The sequence below is a fragment of the Odocoileus virginianus genome, chromosome 10, assembly GCF_023699985.2.
Source record: "Odocoileus virginianus isolate 20LAN1187 ecotype Illinois chromosome 10, Ovbor_1.2, whole genome shotgun sequence".
NCBI classification, from domain to species: domain Eukaryota; kingdom Metazoa; phylum Chordata; class Mammalia; order Artiodactyla; family Cervidae; genus Odocoileus; species Odocoileus virginianus.
The window spans coordinates 32016118-32031978 of record NC_069683.1 but is presented as its reverse complement, the minus strand read 5'-3'; the positions used below and the strand labels follow the sequence as shown (position 1 = coordinate 32031978).

At 36.3% G+C, this 15861-nt stretch overlaps 2 protein-coding genes across 2 annotated transcripts; both read left to right on the top strand.

Moving 5' to 3' along the window:
• The first annotated feature begins 1879 nt into the window (after positions 1-1879).
• On the top strand, positions 1880-2830 carry LOC110148068 (olfactory receptor 10A3). The gene has a single exon (XM_020909957.2). It carries the CDS (start codon positions 1880-1882, stop codon positions 2828-2830), a length of 951 nt encoding a protein of 316 aa, XP_020765616.2.
• A 10734-nt stretch (positions 2831-13564) lies between these two features.
• LOC110148065 (olfactory receptor 10A6-like) lies at positions 13565-14509 on the top strand. Its single transcript, XM_020909954.2, has one exon. The coding sequence runs from the start codon at positions 13565-13567 to the stop codon at positions 14507-14509; it is 945 nt and encodes a 314-aa protein (XP_020765613.1).
• Positions 14510-15861: the final 1352 nt, after the last annotated feature.

The window sequence follows — 15861 nt, the reverse complement described above, 5'->3', positions numbered from 1 at the left end:
GACATTGATGTTAATGTATGATTAAGGTCAAATACAGGAATAAATTAGGTTGTGTGATACTGATCTGTACTGAAGACTTGTTTTCTGTCCTTTTCATCTGACACAGTGAACTTCCACCGGTTTTCAACATATTATACAATGATCAGTAGGTTTTGATTCTAGTGTAAGTTGTCATCAAATGCCTTTTTACTTGACCAATTCAGTCTCACTGACGTCTTGATCTTTCCACCTGATGTATCTTCCACACATGACACCTGTAATTATGGTTATTCACTTTCCCTTTCCATTTAGAAGTAATGTTTTTCTCATTGAGATGTCTAAAACACTTTTGCTTCCCAATAGGATGGTGTGCTGATGTTATTTTTCTTTCTGATACTCCATGCCTTTAAAACACTGTCTCGATTTCTTGTTTTCTGCATTCATCACATATTTAGCATATATTATGGGTCATGGATTCTTATAGACATTGTGAATACAACAAAGAACAAAAGAAAATCTTTACCTTCCTGGAGTTTTCACATTGGAGATATTGGGCAAGCTGTAAATGATAGAAGTTAGAAGGTACTGAGGTATGTGAGTGAGTGAGTGGAAGTTGCTCAGTTGTGTCTGACTGTTTGGGACCCCATGGACTGTACAATCTATGGAATTCTCTAGAACAGAATACTGGAGTGTGTAGCCTTTCCCTTCTCCAAGGGATCTTCCCAACCCTGGGATCAAACACAGGTCTCCTGCGTTACAGGTGGATTCTTTACCAGCAGAACCACAAGGGAAGCCCAAGAATGCTGGAGTGGGTAGCCTATCCCTTCTCCAGCGGATCTTCCCGACCCAGGAGTCAAATGCTATTTTATGTAGTGTTGTCAGCTCTTTGTTGAGCTGTGAAATCAAAAGTTGCCAGAGATTACTGAGCCTAGAAAATGGTAGATGCTCTTTTTGTGTTTGTTGAATAAGAAATAATGAAATGAACTTTTTGATGAACCTAGTGATAGAGTAGGGAGAGAGAGAGAAAAGGAGGGAGGAGGGAGAAAGAAACATTAAAATCACTGTTTCACAATTATCAAAACTTAAGTTTTTTTCTTAAGACATCGAGGTTCACAAGAATGGACCATGGCGAAGCTAGTATCCACACAATTTGCCATGACCAGTTGAGGAAGTTATCAATGAACCTGAAGTCAATTATTCACTTAGTTTACAGATCATCCAGTGTAAGTAATACTACAACCTCCATTGTATGCTTCTGCAGACTGTTGTCACATTTAACCGAGTCACATATAACAATTTTTAACCTGTGAATATTTGTAATAAACACGTATCAACTGTGCTGTAACTTTAAATTGTTCGGTTATTATAAAATTTTTGTGGGTATCTTTTTTCTTTTGTCAGTTTTGATACTTTACTTTCTGTGGTATTAGATTTCATACTTATATAAAACTGGGGAAACTGAGAGCAATGTAATAGGAATGTGACACAAGTTATTTATGTTTGCTTTCAAGTTATGCTAAAATATCAAAATACATAGTGTATGAATTGCACTAGAAAATAAGAACTTTGGCATTATTTTGTGCTTTTTTATATTATTATATATTATTATATATAAATATATAATAATATATAAATACATATTAATATATTTATTATATTATTCTGATAAGATTTATAAGTCAGAAGTGTTCATTCTTCTTTTATATTTGAAAGATACATTTATTTCTTGTAACTGGTCATTTTTCAAAATTGCCAAAATAACTTCTGTCAAGATAGCTTCCTCTTTACAGCTTTTACAGAATTATTTGAGGTGAATGGAGACCTGAACTCTCTACTATTGGATTGTGGCTTCATAATTTACATTTTTTTGCCATAAAATATAACATGCTGTACTACCAGAATGAAAAGGCAAAATCAAAGCTCTGTGGTTGAATTCATCCTCTTGGGCTTTTCTAATTTTCCTGAACTCCAAAGACAGCTCTTTCAGGTTTTCTTGGTTATTTACCTGGTGACTCTGATGGGAAATGCCATCATTATAGTCGTCATCTCATTGGAACAGAGCCTCCATGTTCCCATGTACTTGTTCCTCCTGAACCTGTCTGTGGTGGAAGTGGGTTTCAGTGCAGTCATCATGCCTGAAATGCTGGTGGTCCTCTCCAGTGAAAAAGCTAGGATCACTTTTGCAGGCTGTTTTTCACAGATGTATTTCATTCTTCTTTTTGGTGGGACTGAATGTTTTCTTCTGGGAGCAATGGCTTATGACCGATTTGTTGCAATCTGCCATCCTCTGAGCTACCCAATGATTATGAACAGAAGGGTTTTCATGAAATTAATTATATTCTCATGGATCTCAGGGATCATGATGGCTACTGTGCAGACATCGTGGGTGTTTAGTTTTCCCTTTTGTGGCAACAATGAAATTAATCATCTTTCATGTGAAACTCCAGCAGTGCTAGAGCTGGCATGTGCAGATACATTTTTGTTTGAGATCTATGCATTCACTGGCACCATTTTGATTATCATGCTTCCTTTCATGTTGATAATTCTGTCTTACATTCGAATTCTCTTTGCCATCCTGAAGATGCCATCAACCACTGGGAGGCAAAAGGCCTTTTCCACCTGTGCCTCCCATCTCACATCTGTTACCCTCTTCTATGGCACAGCCAGTATGACTTACTTACAACCCAAATCTGGCTACTCCCCAGAAACCAAGAAGCTGATGTCCTTGGCTTACTCTCTTCTTACACCTCTGCTGAATCCACTGATCTACAGCTTGCGAAACAGTGAGATGAAAAGAGCTTTGATAAAATTATGGCAAAGAAAAGTGGATTTACATACCTTTTTAAATTAACTTTTTTATTTTGAGATAATTATAGACTCACTTGTAGTTACAAAAAATAACAGGTTTTTTCTTTAATGTTCAGTTTAGAAGGTTCTTTATATATTATGAATACTAGTTCTTTGTTGGATATATAGTTTGCAAATATTTTCTCTCCAGTCTGTAACTTGTTTTTGTTTTTAAATTAATTTATTTTAATTGGATGCTAATTACTTTACAGTATTGTGGTGCTTTTTGCCATACATTGACATGAATCAGCCATGGGTATACATGTGTTCCCCATCCTGAACCCCCTTCCCACCTCCCTCCCCATCCCATCCCTCAGGATCTTCCCACCGCAAAGCCCAGAGCACCCTGCCTCATGCATTGAACCTGGATTGGTGATCTATTTCACATAAGATAATATAGATGAATCAATGTATGACAAAACCCACTACAATATTGTAAAGTAATTAGCCTCCAACTAAAAAAAAAAAAAAACATATGTTTTGACTGTGCTGAGAAGCCATGTGATATTGGTCACTGCTACTAAACTCTATTTAAATCTAATAATGGTGAAAATAGTTTGCATTTCTTGATATGAATATATTTAAAGTTCTCCAAGTTTGAAAATATATCAGGGATCCCTCTTTTGGCAATCCATTGTTGTCCTTATTTTTCATAGATACATAATTTTTGGTGACATTTAATATAATTGTTCATCTGTTACTGTTTCAGTTCAGTTCAGTCACTCAGTCATGTCTGACTCTTTGAGACCCCATGGACGGTAGCACCCAGGCCTCCCTGTCCATCACTAACTCCTGGAGTTTATTCAAACTCATGTCCATTGAGTCGGTGATGCCATCCAACCATCTCATCCTCTGTTGTCCTCTTCTCTTCCTGCCTTCGATCTTACCCAGCATCAGGGTCTTTTCAAATGAGTCAGTTCTTTGCATCAGAAGGCATCTGTTACTGTATATGAATATCCAAATCATCATGGTCATTTAAACAAAGCTCCAATGAACACCTACTTGCATATGTTCAGGTATACTGATGTTTTATTTCTCTATGATACATTCCTCAAAGTGGGCCTAATGGGATGAAGATCAATTGTGCTTATAGATTTTAATAGCTATTATAGAATTACTTTTCAAAATGATTGTAATTCTGTCAGGTAGACTTGAAGGCCCAATCTGTTGCAGTAATAAAGCAGAGCTTAAAGAGATCAATAAATAGATGAGGTTTACGTTTTTGGAGTGAAAGCGGTTCCATGAGTGAGTAAACAAAGTACAGCTGTTTGGGGAAGACAGACACGGCTCTCATTCATGGGCTGAAACAGGTTATACTTCAGAACAGTATTTCTCTTGGTATTTTTCAAGATGCTCATCCAAAGTTGGTGACCAGAGGACTCCATGGGAACTTTCCTGAAATATCACTTGATAGTACTGGTACCTTTTCGCTTATAGGCAGCTGTTTTTAGAGGTTTGTATTAAATTTGCTTTTGTAGGCCCATACTACCTCTAGACACTTTGTTTATAAACAATGGGTGGTTTTTTTTTATTGTGTGAAAGTAGTATGATTAACTAATTGGGCATATTTTCAATGATTCTTGAGTCACATCACTGTGTGGTTTTTCTCAGCATGAATTATATCCCAAATTACAATATTTGAAACATTTCATGCTTGCTTCATATTTGAATGTTTTTATCGGTGAATAAAGAGGGACCATTTATTGAATCTATGACATCATATGAGCTCTTACGGTCCTTAATTTCTGCTCTTGGAATGATAATGAAAAGGTAATACATTATTTCCATTCAAAGCTGTCACTCAATTGTGAAAAAAAAATTTAATTGCTATTACCTCTATTAAAATCAGAAATGTAGGTATAAAATTGATTGGATTTTCACAAAGAAATTTCATCATCAAATATTTGAAATTAGTTTGAATAATATTTGAATGTTGTATACTTTTCAGTAGGGCATTAAGTAGGCAAATACAAATTCTTCCAACAGGCTCTGCCTCTGTTGTTCCAAAATTTCTCAAGAGACTATCATTTGAAATATATGTTGTAGAAGTCACAGTAAGAAAAGAGAGAGAAAGCAACAGAAGGTCTACTTAAATAATGGCTAAAAACATTTCAAACTTAGGGAGAGAAATGAACAGCCAGATTCATGATGATGAAAAGTCCCCAAATAAGTTGAGCTGAAAAAGAATTCACCAAGACACATTACAATGAAACTGTCAAGATTTGAAGACAAAGAGAGAATTTTGAAAGGAGTAAGAGAAAGTGATTTGGCACACAAAAGGTTTTCCACTTAAGATGGATTTCTCAATAGAAACTTTGCAGACCAGGAAAGAATGGGATGATATATTCAAAATATTATAAGAAGAAAAAAAGAAAACACTGACAAATAGAAGTACCCAGCAAAACATCCTTCACTAATGTAGAAGACTTATTTCCCCCCAAAAAACAAAATGAGGGAGTTCATTACCATTCGAATTAGTAATCTAAGGGGACCTCTTTAAGGTAAAATGAAAGGATATTGACAATGTGAACCTAAGAATATGAAAAACAAAAATGAAGTTAAGTACATTGTAAACTTCAGATTCTCCAATATACTAATGGTGATCTATGAATCACTTTCAACTCTTATTAAAAATAACTATAACCACAACCATTTTTTATTGGATACACAGTATAAAAATGGTATACTTTGGCATCCAAACCTAAAATGTGAGAGCAGAGAAGCAAAAGTATAACATCTGTATGTTGTCATAGTTGTTTCCAACTTAAAATAGGACGTTGTATTTCTTATAAATATGTAGTAAGCTTATATACATTGTAAGCCTCGTAATAGCCACAAAACAAACAAACAAACAAACTCTGTAGTAGATAACACAAAAGATTAAGACAAAGAAACCAAAGCATACCACCAGGAAAAGTCATCAAATCTCAAAGGAGACAGCAAGAGAGGAAGAAAAGAACAAAGGAACTACAAAAAGTCTGGAAATAATAAAGAAAACGGCAATAATAAGTTACCAATTGATAACTACTTTAAATGTATGTAAATGGATTAAATTCTCTAATCAAAGACATAGAATGGCTGAATGTATTAAAAAAATCAAGATCCAATGATATGTTGCCTACAAGAGACTCATATTAACTTTAATGACACACCTAGGCCGAATGTGAAGAAGTGGAAAAGAATATTCCAAGCAAATGGTAACCAAAGAAGGCAATGATAGTTACACTTTTATCAGACAAAACAACTAACATTACACCTCAAGGAACCAGAAAAAGAAGTATAAAATAAGCCCAAAGTTAGTATAAGAAGGGAAATAATAAATATGAGAGCAGAAATAACTGAAATAGGGAATAAGAAAACAGTAGAAAAGATCAATGAACTAAAGGGCTGATTTTTAGAAAAGATAAAATTGACAAACCTTTATCTAGATTCACGAAGAGAAAGAGAGAGGACTCAAATAAATATAATCAGAAATGAAAGAGGAGACATTATAAATGATATCATAGAAATATATTTGAGTTATAAGACACTACTATGAATAATTCTAAGCCAACACTGAACAATCTAGAAGTAGTGGAAAAGTTCCTTAAAACATACAATCTACCAAGACTGAATCATAAAGAAAGAGAAAATCTGTATATATCAGTTACTAGTAAGGAAACTGAGTTAGTAATCAAAAACTTTCCTACAAGTTTTCCTACAAGCCCAAGATCAGATGGTTTCACTGGTAGATTCTACCAAACATTTAATGAAAAATTAAATGGCAATCTTCACTCTTCTAAAAATTAAAGAGGAGGGAACACTCCTAAGCTCCTTTTACCTGTCAGTATTATCCTGATAACAAACCCAGATAAAGCAACTTCAAGAATAAAAAACTAAAAGCCATATCCCTGATGAGTATTAGTGTAAAAAAAATTCTCAACAAATTACTTGCAAACTGAACTCAACAGCATGTTAAAAATATTATACATCATTATCAATAAGATTTATTCCTGGGATGCAAAAATAATTCAACATATGCAAGTCAGTAATTTGGCATACCACCTTAATAAAATGAAAGGTAAAAGCCACATCAAAAGCTCTACAGATGTAGAAAAAGGTTTTGACAAAATCCAACATTCTTTCATGATAAAAACTTTCACCAATATGAGTATTGAAGGAGAGTACCTCAACGTAATACAGTTCTTATATGACAAGTCTACAGGTAACATCATATTCAATGATGAAAGGTTGAAAATTTAAGATCAGGAACAATTGAAGGGTGCCCATTCTCACTTCCTCTATTCAATACAGTATTTGAAGTCCTAGCCAGGGCAATTAGACAATAAATAAATAAAAGGCATCCAAATTGGAAAGGAAGAAGTAAAATTGTTTTTGTTGGCAGATGATATCATCTTATATATGGGAAATCCAAAGACTCCAGCAAAAGTCTCTTATAACTAATTAGCAAAATCACTAAAGTTGCAGGATACCATTCCAACATTCATAAAACAGTTATATTTCTGTACATGAAGAACAAACCATCTGAGAAGGAGGTAAAGAAAATACCATCTACTATAGCATCAAAAACAGTAAAATACTTGAGTACATCTAACCAAGGAGATGAAATATCTATATATTGAATACTATAAGACATAGGTAAAAGAAATTGAAGGCACAAATGAATGGAAAAATATGCATTGTTCATGGATCATAAGAATGGATATTGTTAAAATGTTCATACTACCCAAAATGATAAATTCAATGCATCCCCTATCAAAATTCCAATGACATTTTCCACAGAAATAGAAAAAACAGTCCTAAAATGTATGTGGAACGTCAAAGGACCTCAAGTAGCCAAAGCATCCTGAGAAAGAAGAACAAAGCTGGAGGCATTACACTTCCTGGTATCAAACTAAATTCCAGAGTTACAACAATCAAAACAATACGGTAAAGGCATAAAAAACAGACATATAAGCCAATGGAATAGAACTGAGACCCCAGAAATAAATCCTCACCTATATGAACACTTTATTTGACAAGGGAGCCCAGATGCTCAACTGGAAAAGGATAGTCTCTTCAATAAATAATACTGAAAGCTGGATATTCACATGCAAGAATGAAATTGGAACTCTGTATTACACTACTCACAAAAATTAACTCAAAATGGATTCAACACAAGACCTGAGAATGTAAAACTCCAAGAAGAAAACATATGGCAAAATTTCATTGATGTTGAACATCAAATTATAAAACTTCTGCATAGCCAAAGAAATGATCAACAAACAGACAACCTATGGAGTGGGAGAATATATATACACCCATCTATCAGATGAGGGGGTCAATACTAAAAAAACTAAGGAGCTCATACAGATCAATAGCAAACCCTTAATAATTCAATTAAAAGAAGCAAAGAACCTGAACAGACATTTTCCCACAAAAGTGGGAAGCTTGTATCCTGCTACCTTGTGGAATTTGTCAGCTCTAGTAGTTTTTGTGTGGAGTCTTATAGGGTTTTCTATGTATAGTAGCATGTCTTCTGCATCTAATTCTCCTTGTTACAATAACAGGATTATTGGTTTTGCCTTCCAAGATGTGCTGCTTGTAGTGATTTTCATCTTTAGTGTATCAGAAACACAGATTGCACACAAGCAGTTAGAATAACTATTAATAGTATATTTCCCACTGGATACAGATTAAATAGAGTAAATCTCTAAGTGTCATTGGAAACGTATTGCTGACAGGAGGAGAAAGCTTCATTTAAAATAAAAACTATTTATTTGGCTGTGCTGGGTCTTGTTGGTCATGACATGCAGAATCTTTAGGTCGAGCAAGTGGGATCTTGCTCCCTGAGCAGGGATAAAACCCGGCTCCCCTGTATTGGGAGTATGGAGTCTTAGCTGCTGGATCACCAAGGAAGTCCTGAAAAAGCTCCCTTGAAGGTGGAACCTGCTCCAAAAACCTGCAGTGATGAAAAGTACACAAAAGTAAGCTGCATTTTGATCACATTGCCCAGTTCTGGAAAAGCCATGCCTGCAGATTCAGTCATCTATTCACTTTGTTGGGACTGAGCCAGTGGTCTCCTTAATTGTTTAGATCAATTTAAGATGATCTGTGAGTCCTTGATTCTCATAAGTAATGTTGTTGTTGTTGTTGAGTTGTTCAATCATGTCTGACTCTTTGCGACCCCGTGGACTGCAGCACAACAGGTTTCCCTGTCCTTCACCATCTCCCAGAGTTTGCTTAAACTCATGTCCATTGAGTCGGTAATGCCATCCAACCATCTCATCTTCGTCGTCCCCTTCTCCTTCTGCCTTCAATCTTACCCAGCATTAGGGTCTTTTCCAATGAGTCGATGCTTCGCATCAGATGGCTGAAATACTGAAGCTTTAGCATCAGTCCTTCCAATGAATATTCAGGGTTGATATTCTTTAGGATTGACTGGTTTGATCTCTTTGCATTCCACGAGACTCTCAAGTGTCATCTCCAGCACCACAATTCAAAGGCATCAATTCTTCAACACTCATCCTTCTTTATGGTACAATTCTCACATCCATACCTGAAGAAAAGTGAAAGTGAAGTCACTCTGTCATGTCCGACTCTTTGCGACCCTGTGGACTGTAGCCCACCAGACTCCTCCATTCATGGGATTCTCCAGGCAAGAATACTGTAGTGGGTTGCCATTTGCTTCTCCAGGGGATCTTCCCGACCCAGGGATCGAACCTGGGTCCCCTGCATTGCAGGCAGATGCTTTAACCTCTGAGCCACCAGGGAAGCCCAGGAAGTCATCCATACCTGACTACTGGAAGAACCGTAGCTTTGACTAGATGGGCCTTTGTTGGCAAAGTGAGGTCTCTGCTGTTTAATACACTGACTAGGTTTGTCATAGCTTTCCTTCCAAGGAGCAAGCGTCTTTTAATTTCATGGCTTCAGTCACTGTCCAGTGATTTTGGAGCCCAAGAAAATAAAGTCTGCCACTGTTTCCATTGTTTCCCCATCTATTTGCCATGAAGTGATGGGACTGGATGCCATGATCTTAGCTTTTTGAATGTTGAGCTTTAAGCCAGCTTTCTCACCCTCCTCTTTCACCTTCATCAAGAGGCTCTTTTGTTCCTCTTCACTTTCTGCCATAAGAGTGGTGTCATATCTGAGGTTACTGATGTTTCTCCCAGCAATCTTGATTCCAGCTTGTGCTTCATCCAGCCTGGCATTTTGCATGATGTACTCTGCATATAAGTTAAATAAGCATGGTGACAATATACAGCCTAGATGTACATCTTTCCCAATTTTGAAGCAGTCTGTTGTTCCAAGTCTGGTTCTAACTGTTGCTTCTTGACCTGCATATAGGTTTCTCAGTAGGCAGACAAGGTGGTCTGGTGTTCCCATCTTTTGAAGAATTTTCCAGTTTATTGTGATCCACAGAGTCAACGGCTTTAGCACAGTCAATGAAAGAGAAATAGATGTTTTTCTGGAATATGTAATGTTAATGCTATGTTTGTTTTACAGAGAAAGCAATAGAATCAGAGAAGTTAAATGACTTGTTCACAACATAAAAACTATTCTAGCATTTGACTCCTAGTTTAAAAAGATCTATCTATGATATTGATTGTAGTGACAGTTTTGGTAAAAATATTTTAGTGACTGTATTTCTGATACAAATAATCAAAGTTTCTTGAATAGGGCTGGGGATTTGGCATCCAAACTTATTACAAAGAGGCTTCAATCTACTTGCCTTGTTTTCCATCACTGCACAAAATATACATTCCGTCCAACTACCCTCCTGCTCTGGTTTACCTGCCTTTGCTCACACCCCTACCCCACCACTCTCTTCTTTCACATTTACAACTTTTTTCAGCCTCTGTTTCTACTTGCTATTGGGAGATGTCATGGTGAAATTGAGTTTCTTGTGTAAGGAGGTGTTTAGTCCCTGTAGGAATATGAGGGAGTGGTGCTCCAGGTTAGTCCCCCTGAGCTTTCTCACCCGAGGGGCCCAAGTTCAAGTCTCTTTAGTTATGCAAAAATACAAGAAAGCATGTACAAAGTAATTCCAAGTTCTCCTGGGATGGGTTCTCCAGGGCGTATGATTCAATGCCATATAATGTTCTAGCATCAGTACACTGAATCATTGAGTTGTATTTATGAGGAGATGGGTTTTGACTAGAGGTGAAACTTCTGACAATGTAGTGTGAACTTTAAATGGACAGATTCAGTAGGTAAGAAAGTGAAAATTCTGCTGTGTGCTCATTAGTGGGTGTTCCATTTGTAGTTCATCTTCCACTGATAGTTGGAGATGCTGATGAAGTGATGTCTCAGTGCTCAGGAATCACTAGACACAGATGAAATGTTTGAATCAGTAAACTGATGTTGATGCTGGCCAATTTATTTTTCTCCTCATTTCAGAGAAAAGTTCAGGCAATAATTAGAAGTGTCAAGTATTTTGCATGCACTAAAATCAAATCTTAGAAGTTTGCAACTGGAAGGGAACTTGTTTAATAAGTCCAGCTCCTACTTTTTTCCATTGTAAGGATGAAACCTGGAGAAGGGAGTGATCTGCTCAAGTATTTTGTGTCAGTGAGTTATCAAGACAGCATTATAGTCTTAGTTGAATATTGTGGAACATCTGTGGTCACTTGCTCTTTACCACTCACATTTTGTTCCATAACATGTTTAAAATCAGTCCTAAAAAGTTTTCATTTTTTTTACATTATACTCTGAATTTTCTAATTTCAAAGTCCCATCCACTTTTAAATATTGGTACTGAATACACATTATTCTTTCTTAGAAATTTATTTTAAATGTTTGATCTTGTGAGTATATTTTATTAATTTTAGGTGATTTTTATATCCTAAACAAAATTATTATGGTTAATACATTTAATTTTAATGATGATTTATTCAGAACAAATCAACTTGCTTCTAGTGTCTACTAATGTCCTACTGATCTGCACCCAAGACATTAAATGTCTTCACCTTGCTGTATCCTTCTGTTCTCCTTGGTTCCACATCATATTCCTGATGATTTTCAAGTCACCACAGAAAGGCCAGTAGGCCTTCAATGGGATGCTAAGTTGTCACCAAAAACCTTTGCTCTGAGCAGGTCATCTCTCCGCTTGTTTTCTTTATCTCACCTAAGATACTTCCCACTGATGACATTCTATGATTATATTTCTTTGTACTTTGTCCCAAATCAGAAGTAATCCATACCTCACTGGAATGTCTGAAGCATTTGTTATCACTTCTGCTTCCCAAAAGTGTTGTGCACTTTCCTTTTAGACTCTCTTTTCCTTAGAGGTTTTTTGGATTTTATTCATTTTTTATTCCTTTATTCATTCAAAGTTGGTTTAGCATTTATTATGGGCCTGAGGCTGTTATAGACATTGTGAGTATAGCAAAAAACAAAAAAAACTTTGACTTCTGGAGTTAATATTTTAGTGAGGGAGTTACGAGTTCATGTTTATATGTATAATCTAAATCCATATATGTATCTTTTCTGTAAGATGTTATGGAAAAGCCTGGATGAACTTTTTGACAATTGATTGTAATGGACAATGGACAAAGATAGAGCTAGGACTTAGAGAATACTGAGACAAGGATAGAATGTTATTTTATGTAGTGTTTCCAGCTCTTCATTGAGTTGTGGGATTAACTGTGTACCTGAGATTACTGAGCCTAGAAAATGGTAGGTATTCAGTGTTTTTTTCTTCAATCAGTGTTTGTTGAATAATTAATGATTAACTTCTTGGTGAGAGGGAGAGTGAAAGAGAAAAAATAGAGAGAAAAAACACATTTAAATCACAATTTCAGAATGATCAAGATTGGACTTTTCTTAAATCATCATGACAAAGATGAACCATAAAGAATTAACCCTGAATATTTTCTATGAAGGCCAATTGCAAGATAATTGACTCTTATTTTGCAGTCTATGAAAAAATCAATAAACTAAAGTCACTTCACATTATTTACAGACCACCTAAGATCTGAAACACGGAGAAGGCAATGGCAACCCACTCCGGTACTCTTGACTGGAAAATCCCATGGACGGAGGAGCCTGCTAGGCTGCAGTCCATGGGGTCGCTAAGAGTCGGACACGCCTGAGCGTCTTCACTTTCAGTTTTCACTTTCATGCATTGGAGAAGGACATGGCAACCCACTCCAGTGTTCTTGCCTGGAGAATCCCAGGGACGGGGGAGCCTGGTGGGCTGCTGTCTATGGGGTCGCACAGAGTCAGACATGACTGAAGTGACTTAGCAGCAAGATCTGAAACACAAGTCCCTTTTTGTTTTTCTGCAGAGTTTTCATATTCAAGTGAATCACAAAAGGGATTTTGAACTAGACAAAAAGTTATAATAAATAACAATTGACTGTGCTGTATCATTGAATTATTAGACTGTTATAAAAAATTTCTTGGGTTTGTTTTTCCAGTTGTTAACTTTTATACTTTATAAAGCATTTGTGTTGTTTTAAGACTATTTTCATTTTTAAGCTACACAAGTTGGAAAAGAATTTTGATATTATTTTATACTTTTCAGACAAGATTTCTGAGCCAGACTTCTTCACTTCCTCCTTTTTTTGGGAAAAGAATCATTAATTTGAATAATTGGGCACTCTCCAAAATTGCCGAACTGAATTTCTGTCAGGATGAGTTCCTCTTTATATCTTCTCCTAAGAATATCTAGGGTTGAATGAAAACATAGCTATTGAATTTTGATTTCATAATTTATATACTATGCCATAAATGCAAAATATGCTCCACTATTGAAATGAAAAGGCAAAATCAAAGCTCTGTGGTTGAGTTTATCCTCTTGGGCTTTTCTAACTTTCCCGAACTCCAAGGGCAGCTCTTTGGGATTTTCTTGATGATTTATCTGCTGACACTGATAGGAAATGCCATCATTATAGTTGTCATCTGCCTGGAACAGAGCCTGCATGTTCCCATGTACCTGTTCCTCCAGAACTTGTCTGTGGTGGATGTTAGTATCAGTGCGGTCATTATGCCTGAAATGCTGGTGGTCCTCTCCAATGAAAAGACGTCAATTTCGTTTGTGAGCTGCTTTGCACAGATGTATTTTATTCTTTTTTTTGGTGGGACTGAATGTTTTCTCCTAGGGACAATGGCTTATGACCGATTTGCTGCAATCTGCTCTCCTTTGAACTACCCAATGATTATGAACAAACGAGTTTTTATGAAATTAGTTACAGGCTCATGGACTTTGGGATTCATGTTAGGTACGGCACAAACGATATGGGTTTCTAGTTTTCCCTTTTGTGGCCCCAGTGAAATCAATCATATCTCTTGTGAAACTCCAGCAGTGCTAGAGCTGGCATGCACAGACACATTTTTGTTTGAAATCTATGCGTTCACTGGCACCGTTTTGATTATCATGCTTCCTTTCACGTTGATAATTCTGTCTTACATTCGAATTCTCTTTGCCATCCTGAAGATGCCATCAATCACTGGGAGGCAAAAGGCCTTTTCCACCTGTGCCTCCCACCTCACATCTGTTACCCTCTTCTATGGCACAGCCAGTATGACTTACTTACAACCTAAATCTGGCTACTCCCCAGAAACCAAGAAGCTGATGTCCTTGTCTTACTCACTTTTAACACCTCTGCTGAATCCACTGATCTACAGTCTGAGGAACAGTGAGCTGAAAAGAGCTTTGATAAAATTATGGCGAAGAAAAGTGGATTTACATACATTCTGACTATGCTGAGAGGTCTATGTGATATTACTGCTGTACTGGACTTTATTTAAATTTAATAAATGGTAAAGATTGTTGCATTTCTTGGTATCAATATGCTTAATTTTTGAGTTCTACAAATTTGCTAATATAATAGAACATCTTTATACATTAATAGTTCTATTCTTTTTTCATAGAGGCATAATACTCCTTAATTGTCACACAGTTTCTTCAAAAAATTGTTTACTGGTGGTCATATGGGTGTGTGTTAATTTTTTGTTCCTCTAGAGAATGCTAAATAAAGAAACTAGTTTTATACTTTCACAAACATTGTTGCTTTAATTTCTGTAGAATAGGCTTCACAGTATGGTTTTCATGGAGTAAATATCTGAGTTTGCAAACTTTCATTAATGTTACCAAACCTTCAAAAAATGATATTAACAATTTTGTATTGATTCTGAAAGCCCACTCTGCCCTACTGACTAGTTTCATCTCCAGGAAACCAACAGAGAGATGAGCTTTTTATTTTTTGAGTGAAAATATGTCCATGCATGAGATGAAAAAAACAGCTCCTTATCGAGAATGACCACACTGGTTCTATTCAAGGACCTACAGACATTATAATCCAAAACTGTATTTTTGGTTATGTTAGAATATATTCTTCCAGTGCTTTACTATTTTTGAGAGTAATTTATCATATTTCATTTTCACTTATAAGCCATGGTCTAGAAATCTTGTCAAAATTTCTGTTATAGAGCAAAAGTGCCCTCAGCACCTCAACATTTGTCAAACAGTATATGATTTTTTTCTTGTAGAATATAAACATGATAAATTGTGCCTGTTTTCTTTTATCCATGAATCATATCAATCTATTTATATCTTTTCCAAAAAGAATAATTAGACACTGCAAAAATATAGTATCTCGGTCTTGTTTCCTATTTTAATGTTGCTAGAAGACAACAGAAAGTGTGTGACATTGAATCTACACCAAAGGAGTACCACTGTTTGTTTCAGCTTAAAGTGAGATTAAAAAAGGAGGTTGGAGCACTTTATGAAATAATCATTGATTTTTGAAAGCATTTAAAAAATAATTTTATTTATTTATTTTTGACTGCACTGGGTCTTTGTTGCTTTGTGCGGGCTTTCTCTGGTTGTGAAGAGTGGGAGCTACTCTCTAGTCGCGATGTGTGGGCTTCTCACTGTTGTGGCTTCTCTTGTTGCAGAGCACAGGCTCTGGGCGTTAGGGCTTCAGCAAGCTGCAGCGCGTGGGCTTGGCAGTGTGGCTCACGGGCACTAGAGCACGGGCTCAGTAGCTGTGGCATGAGGGCTTAGTTGCCTGCAGCATGTGGAATCTTCCTGGATCAGAGATTGAGCCC